The 7,705-nt window shown below is 44.5% G+C and overlaps 1 protein-coding gene across 1 annotated transcript; it reads right to left on the bottom strand.

Annotated features, from left to right (window-relative positions):
- Positions 1-318: 318 nt before the first annotated feature.
- Positions 319-1,492, bottom strand: LOC139837462 (uncharacterized). The gene is made up of 3 exons (XM_071826901.1): positions 1,397-1,492; positions 1,033-1,296; positions 319-953 (listed from the first exon to the last, which is right to left on the bottom strand). The coding sequence occupies exons 1-3, from the start codon at positions 1,464-1,466 to the stop codon at positions 508-510; spliced, it is 780 nt and encodes a 259-aa protein (XP_071683002.1). The 5' UTR covers positions 1,467-1,492; the 3' UTR covers positions 319-507.
- Between the last annotated feature and the right edge of the window lie 6,213 nt (positions 1,493-7,705).

The raw sequence follows: 7,705 nt of genomic DNA, 5'->3' as shown, positions 1-7,705 counted from the left end.
ATACCCGACATATCTGCACTGGCTTCATTCATTAATTCGAGCATGAAATTTTCTCGAATAGTCGCCTTTTCAGCCTCGGAAGCAGCAATTTCCTTAGCAGCTACGGCCTCGCGAGCTTGTTGAAGAGCAATTTTTTCGGCTTCAGATGACTTACGAGATTGCTCCATCATCACAAGTGTTTGCTTCTTCGCATACTGAAGTTGTTGCCGAAGTTCATCCAGTTCTTGCGACAAGGTATCGTCAACAGGAGCGGTATCACCAAAAGCTTTCCTCGCGCGGGAAGAAGAAGGCGAAACATTGGAAGGAGCAGAAGATGGAGTATAGTTATCAAATATCAACTGAAAAATAAACAAGACAACATCAAATAACAAGCAAAGATAGAAGTCTTCATTAATCTCTTGGAATAATTACAAGGGCATTACAGTGGAGTTAAGAAAGTACGTGTCGCCAAATGACTACTTTGGCGACAGAAGCAAAAGAAACAGAAAGAAAAACAGAGGCATGCAACTAGACCTCCGGCCTCGAGGAGCTAGGAGTTGAAGCTGGCTTGATCCCCAGATACGCCAAGATCTTCTTCGTGTTGGGCTTGGCCGCCTTGATCAGCGACCTCCATCTTGACTGCTCTATCTGACTGGTGTCGCCAACCTTCATCCAATCAAGCGTCTGTTGGCTGTCAGCAACCAGGGCAACAGTACTCTCGACAGCAACCTTCATATTCTCCTGACGCATCTTCAATCCCAGGTCTTCCGAAGCATTAAACATCTTGGCAAGGTTAAGGAAAGTTGCGGGTTCTTCTTTCTTCGGAAAGAAATAAGGGAACAACGCTGACAATCCTGCATTAGCATTTGCCACGCCTTCACGAATTTCGCGCCCGTGAAACTCCAGAAGAGAAAGTGCGTCAAGGAGAGGATCGTTGACAGGATTATCCAGATCAAAATCCTGGTTTGTTTGGGCTGCCACACGAGACAAGACATCAGTCAAACAATCAAGAAACAGGAAGTGCAGTAAAATAAAAGGGATTGATAATATTACTCAGAGTACGTCGACTTTGCGACTTCAAACGCTTGAGGATTCCTTCGTCACGAGAAGCTTGTGCAGCTTTGAGCTCATCCAAGGCAGTTGTCGCATCCTCAAGTTTCTTCTGCAGTTCCTCGACACCAGCAGCTTTCGCCTTAGCTTCATCAGCTTCGACCTTGGCTTTGCTAGCAGCGAGTTCGGCTTTCTTGCGAGCCGCCTCACTTTGCTCAAGTTTTTGAGCCAGTGCGTCGGCGCGTTCGTTAGCCTCTGCAAATTTCTCTGTCGAGATATGGAAAAAAGAGAGAAGAAAGATCAAAAAATCGCGGCAAGCAACAGGAGTGACAAATTAAGGAAAAACGACAAGTATGACAGTCGTTACCTTCGGCTCTATTAGCATATTCACGGTACCCAATAAATTGGGAACCGATGCGGAGAAGATCCTTGATCATAGGCTGTTCAACGTGAACACAGTAAGAGAAACATCGGCATAAAAAAAAAAAAAAAAAAAAGAGATGTGAAGAAATAAAATAAAGAAAATATAGATGTCGACAAACTTACATCATCTAGGAGCGGGGGCGACGAACTGCCCAACCGAGGGCAGAATCAACAATCTTTTCAACCCGTGCCCTTTTTGGTGAAGGGGCACGGGGGCTCGAAGGAGTAGATGTATCAACATTTTGTTGAGGAGGCGACGATTCCTCCCCTTCAACTGGTTTTTCTGAAATTACTAAAGTATGTGACGTGCTCGTTCGAGCAGCCACATCTAAAGTTGGAGTTTCTTCATCATCACTGTGACAAAATAGTGGCAGCATAAAAAGCAAGGCAAAATAAAATTCTTCAAATAAAAAAGGAAAAGAGCAAGGAACCTACGAGCTGATGATACTCTCGATGTATGGATCATAAGCTGCTTTTCGAGGTGCAGAAGCAGTTTCTTCGGGTTTCGAGGTCCCGGAATCTTCGGCATTGCTCCTTTTCCTTTTGCTCTTCGGAGAAACAGCAGGAGGAGGAGATTGTGCTGATGTTGTATCTTCGTGAGGCAGCATCCTTCTCAGTAGATCCCGCAGATTTTCGAGAATCTGCGGGTTCATTCACAAAAGAGGGGGTCTCCTGGTTGACATCATCGACAACGGCTCTTTCTTCGACCTCTCCATCCTCAGGAAGAGGAGGAAGGGAAGCCATAGTAGGATGATTCTACAAAGAAATAGTGACAAAAGAGAATAAGTGAGATACCACTGCAAATAAGATACGAGGAACAGTTCAAAACAAGATAAAACTTCGAGAAGACAAAATACCTCGGGAAGAGGATTGGAAGCACTGTATGGTTCCACTCGACGGGGAGGAGGGAATAGGATCCTTCTTGCCTAATCGAGAAATTCTTCGAACCAATTTTTCCAAGTCCTTTACAGAAAGATCACCGGAGATTCTGTTGGCGTCATTTTCACCAGAATACGTCCAAAGGGGATTTTTGCGAGCCTCGAAGAGGCTGCACTCTAATCCTAAGGAAGTAGGCGATAATTTGAACACCAGATAGCTCTTTGCCTCGAGTGTTTTGAAGATGACGGATACGAGCCATGAGCGCCTCTGTCGCTTTTTTCTCTTCTTCAGAAGCTTCGGCATCCCAGGAACGGCGACGCTGAATCCTAGCACTTCCATCGAAAGGAACTATGTTGTGCTCCACAGAATTGGCGCTTTCTTCGTGGATGTAGAGCCACTTTTTGCGCCATCCTTGGACAGAATCAGGAAACTTGACGTCGAAATAATCGACATCAGTCCGAACACAGATAACAACGCCACCTATGTTATAAGTGACGTTGTGGGAGCCATTACGGCGGAGGCAGAAAATGCGCTTCCACAGAGCCCAATTGGGAGTGATTCCGAGGAAGCATTCGCAAAGTGTGATAAAAATAGAAATGTGAAGGATGGAATTGGGAGTCAACTGGTGCAGTTGAATCCCATAAACAAAAAGAAGGCCGCGGAGGAAATCGTGGATTGGGGTTGAAAGGCCGCGGATCAGGTGATCAACAAAACTAACCCGATACTCCATTGGAGGCTTGGGGTAGCTTTCTTCGCTAGGAAAACGGATGGCGTCCTCCTTCGTCATGAGGCCGAGCCTCTTCAGCGTGTTGATGTCTTGATTGGAGATTTTGGATCTCTCCCACTCAAGATCGTCGGCGGCCATCTTGGATTCCGGCGTGCTGTGGCGAGTCAGACGCGTGCGCGGTGGCATCAACGGCAGTGGGCAGAGCAATGTATGTGCGTACGGAAGATTGGAGAGAGTTGGGCGCAGGGGAAGTTTTGCGAAAAGGAACAGGTGAGCGGCGCAAGCGAGGGGATGAACGAAGGTTGAAGAAGGGTTTATATAAGATTCGGGTGAAGCAGTGTGCCGTTGGATGAAGAAATCGTGTGGTGAGGATGGATCTTCTAGACACAAGGGCAAAAGAGTATTTTTACTGAAATAGGCGTTACCGTACGTGCGCCAGGAAAAGCGGAGGACGTGTGTCCACTACTTGCACGACGTGTCAACGTAGTCGAAGCAATGGACCCACAGGGCAGAAAAATCACGACTATTCGAGGAGGATGAAGTAAATTTGATTAAGGGAAGTATGTCGACAAGAAAAACGGCGACAGAAAGAATTATTCAATACCTCGGGAACCTTTGGTCAAATACAAGTTTTTGCCCAAATGCTCGGGGGCTACTTCAGAAAAAGTAAATTTTCGAGTATGATAAATATAGAAATTAGGAGCCTACAACCAAGCACAAGTCCTTGGCTGTAGCCTCGGGCTACTCCCATCGAGAACGCTGTTCGCGCACCCGAGAGATAAAAAAAGAGAGAAGAAGAAAGAGATCATATTGGGAAGTAATGAAAATATAGCGACAAGGTGGACTAAAATGTTGAGCCTACAACCAAGCACAAGTTCTTGGTTGTAGCCTCGGGGGCTACTCCCATCGGGAACGCTGTTCGCGTGCCCGTTGAAATTAACCAACTTAGACACACAAGAGAGTATATTTCGTGTTATAATTAACTCTACATATACTCCCATCGAGAACAATATAAGTCATATATGACTCGATAAAATGTGCCATTCCAACAGCCGGAAAAGCACTCGACAATATATTCTCCGAACGCCGAAGTTGCGATCAATTTCTGAATGCCGCAAATTTGCGAAGATAAGACCCCAGATCCGTTCTGCTGGGCGTGGCATCGCCAAAGACTGCGCTCTGCTACTTTTATCCGTATCAACAGATACGAAGAAAAATCCTAACGGACGCGTTAGGTACCCGATAAATTTGACTGGGACTCGACAGAATGGTAAGACCTTAAGCGGCACCTGTCGACGTTTACACCAGTATCCCGAGATCATGTCCGGGGACGTGATTTTGAAGTAGGTTTTTGCGGATTGCCACTAGAGCAGTTAACTAGTACCTGATCCGTCAGATGAACTAGCCCCAATTACCAGTATCCCTGTACAATATAGAATTTTATGTGAAGAAATATAAAAGGTTAAAGCTTTCGAGTAAAAATAAACAATGGAGATTTTCCCTGACTCTACGATTCAAGCAAAATCTCGGGGGCTACTGACATAGGCATCCCAAATGGGCCTGCCGAAGATGGTACCCGGGGTTTACTGGAGGCCCAATACCCGAAGAATAAGAAGATTCGGGAGCCCAAGATTTACTAAGGAAAGATAGAGTTGTAATAGGAAGTGTTGTTTGTAATCTGGCGGGACGAGTTAGAAACCGTCCCGGACTCTGTAAACTTGTATAGCACGAATCCCTCGGCTTCACCTCATATATAAGGGGGAGTCGAGGGACAAAAGAATAAACCGAATCATTGTCTGCAAACCCTAGTTTTCACAATCGTCGAGTACTTTTCGGCTGAAACCTTCGAGATCTACTTACCCTCTACTTCTAACTAAACCCTAGCCTACAATCCATAGGCATTGACAAGTTAATCCCTTGTCATTACCCATGAAGATGACGAACCCATCACCCCAGATGAAGAGTAGCATCACTAGAGCACTTCCGTAGGTGTGAGTTTGTATCGATCCCCTTGTATCGTAGAACGAATGAATGGTTCTTAAAACCAACGGTGTGTTAGCTTTGTAATGTGTGATGTTGGGTATGAATGAAAAAGTGTTGTTGGTTTTTACCACCTCAACACTACTCAAGATTTCAAGTTTTGAACTTTTTAAACTTAACCCAAACAAACCATAGAAATTTCCCTCTTATCTTATCATCTACCTCAATGTTCAGATGGCCCCACCAACCCGCAGCACCAACCAAGATGCAATGATGCAGATGCTGCAGATGCTGCAGATGAGGATGGCAGACCGAGAAGCCGAGAGAGCTGAACGATAAGCCAACATAGCTGCACTGCAACAGATCGCTAACAACAACCAAGGCCATGGAAACCATGATCACCCTGGATCAAAACTCAAGAACTTTCAGAACACCAACCCTCCAATGTTTAGCAAGACAGAAGAGCCCCTAGACGCTGATGACTGGCTCCAGACAATGGAGAACAACCTAGAAGTTGCGGGAGTAGAAGCCGCAGAAAAAGTCCTGTTCGCCACTCATTACTTAGCAGGACCAGCCAGAGCCTAGTGGACAAGTGCTCGCGCAATGAATGCCGGACCAATGATGACCTGGGAAGACTTCAAGCTCAAGTTTAGCAAATACCATGTGCCCCAAGGACTGATCAAGAAGATGAGAGACGAGTTCCGCGAACTCAAGCAAGGAAGGATGTCCGTGGTGGAATACCGCGACAGATTCCTCACTCTGTCAAGGTACGCCCCGGATGAGACCGACACCAATGAAAAGAGGAAGGAGAGATTTCTGAACGGACTGCACGACGAGATGCAGACTGTGCTGGTCAACATTCCCTTTGCCGACCTTGAAGCCCTGTTGGACTCAGCCATCCAAATGGAAGGGAAGCTGCACCAAGCCAACAAGATCCGCAAGCGCCGTATGATGCCCCAGAATGGACCCAACAGTGCCCAGAAGTACAGCAATAACTCATCTGGCGGATTTTCCTCAAGATACAACAAGCCCACTGCTCAGACATACCTCCCAAACTACCCCACCAACAATGGAGGACCTCCGAAGCCCGGAGGCAACCACAACAACAACAACAACAGCAACCACAACAACAACAACAACCACCCCAATAGCAACAATAACAACCCCAATACTACCCCAAGGACTGGAAGCAACGCTGTTCCCGTCAACCCCAAGGACAAGTCAACCATAACTTGTTATGAATGTGGAATTGTGGGTCACTACTCCAATGAGTGCCCCAAAAGGTTAGCAAAGACTGCCCCCAATATCGCTGCACCTGCCCAGCAACAACGCCGCTTTGCAGCTAAAAGGACCAGAACAACCGCAACGGCCGTCTCTTCCATATAAATGCCACTGAAGCCCAGGAAGCACCCCAGACCATGCAAAGTATGTCTCCTGTTAACCCCTTTGCCCAATCTCTCTTAGGAACCTAACTTTTCTTACAATCTCGGGACAAGATTTGTTTAAGGGGGAAGGGTTTGTAACATCCCAAATTTTAAAACAAAGAGAAAATGAATTTCCCTATTTTCCAAATTTTGGAACCAACAAAAACTTTTATTAATCTAAGTAATATGCATAGTATTCAAGCATGTAGGTGTGATCCTTGCCATGATAGTTGCTTGATGTTTTGAATATGCTTCTAAACCCTAAACCTCAATCTTCTTTTCACCTTCTAAGATAAAAGCAAAATAAAAAGAAATTAAAGTAAAAAAGAAAGGCCTATGTAAGCCTATGGCTACTTTTGCAAATAATGAACTAGGCGATGTGCTACTTTATTGGATGATTTGAAAAAACCTCAACAAACCCAACCTATCACTTACCAACTAAATCCAATGTGAAACAAAAAAGAAAATAAAAATATACATAGAGGCATATGTGGCACAGAGCCATAATGACAAATCTTGACATATGCCCTCATACCTTACCCAAACGGTTTGAAACCTTTACCAAACTCAATCTAACACTAAATAAACACTAAACCATGCCTAGGTGAAGCAAAGAAAAAGAAAAGAAGAAAATAAGAAAAAAATCCAAATTCAACACATGCATGTGCTTATGGCTATTTTGCTATTTTGCAAAAACTTTGACCTAGGTCAATTTGGCTTGTGCCATTAGTTGGAAAATGTTACTAAACACTTATAAACACTTTTTGAATCAAAGAAACTCAAATCAAATCAAATTTGAATTCAAATTGCACTAATGGTCAAAACTGCCAATTTTTACCTGATGCCTACTTTGAGCCTATGTATTTAGAGACTCTTAAACCAAACAAATCCAACTCTTTGCACCTCATCCAAGACCACATCAAGGTGAACAACTATAGTAAAGCACACCCCTGCAAATTCTTGCTAGATTCCATGTTATGCTCAAGCAAAGTTGGAACTTTTTAATAGATTCAAGATCATACCCATTTTGAAACTTCACAAACCAATTCAATTTTGCACACCACCACCACCATTGTGTGCCTTTGATTATATGAATCAACTCCACCAAATTTCATTCAAAAATTTCAAAGTTCCCTTCATGCGGCCATTGTGTCAAACACTTGGTGGGCAAGAATCAGATGAAATCCAAATTACTATTTTGAATAGTGTTAGGCCCAATTTTTGAACTCAACTTGCTTCTCCC

The sequence above is a fragment of the Lolium perenne genome, chromosome 3 (genome assembly GCF_019359855.2).
Source record: "Lolium perenne isolate Kyuss_39 chromosome 3, Kyuss_2.0, whole genome shotgun sequence".
In the NCBI taxonomy this organism is placed as follows: Eukaryota; Viridiplantae; Streptophyta; class Magnoliopsida; order Poales; family Poaceae; genus Lolium; species Lolium perenne.
Note: the sequence above shows the minus strand (reverse complement) of the source record. Positions and strands in the feature narration are given on the sequence as shown.

What these genes read in the sequence shown, in the direction of transcription:
- LOC139837462 (XM_071826901.1), bottom strand. Translation starts at nt 1,466, where the DNA reads ATGATCAAGGATCTTCTCCGCATCGGTTCCCAATTTATTGGGTACCGT. An exon ending in ATATGCTAATAGAGCCGAAG is followed by an intron (nt 1,297 to 1,396) that starts GTAACGACTGTC and finishes ATATCTCGACAG; the next exon opens with AGAAATTTGCAGAGGCTAAC. An exon ending in GCAAAGTCGACGTACTCTGA is followed by an intron (nt 954 to 1,032) that starts GTAATATTATCA and finishes CTCGTGTGGCAG; the next exon opens with CCCAAACAAACCAGGATTTT.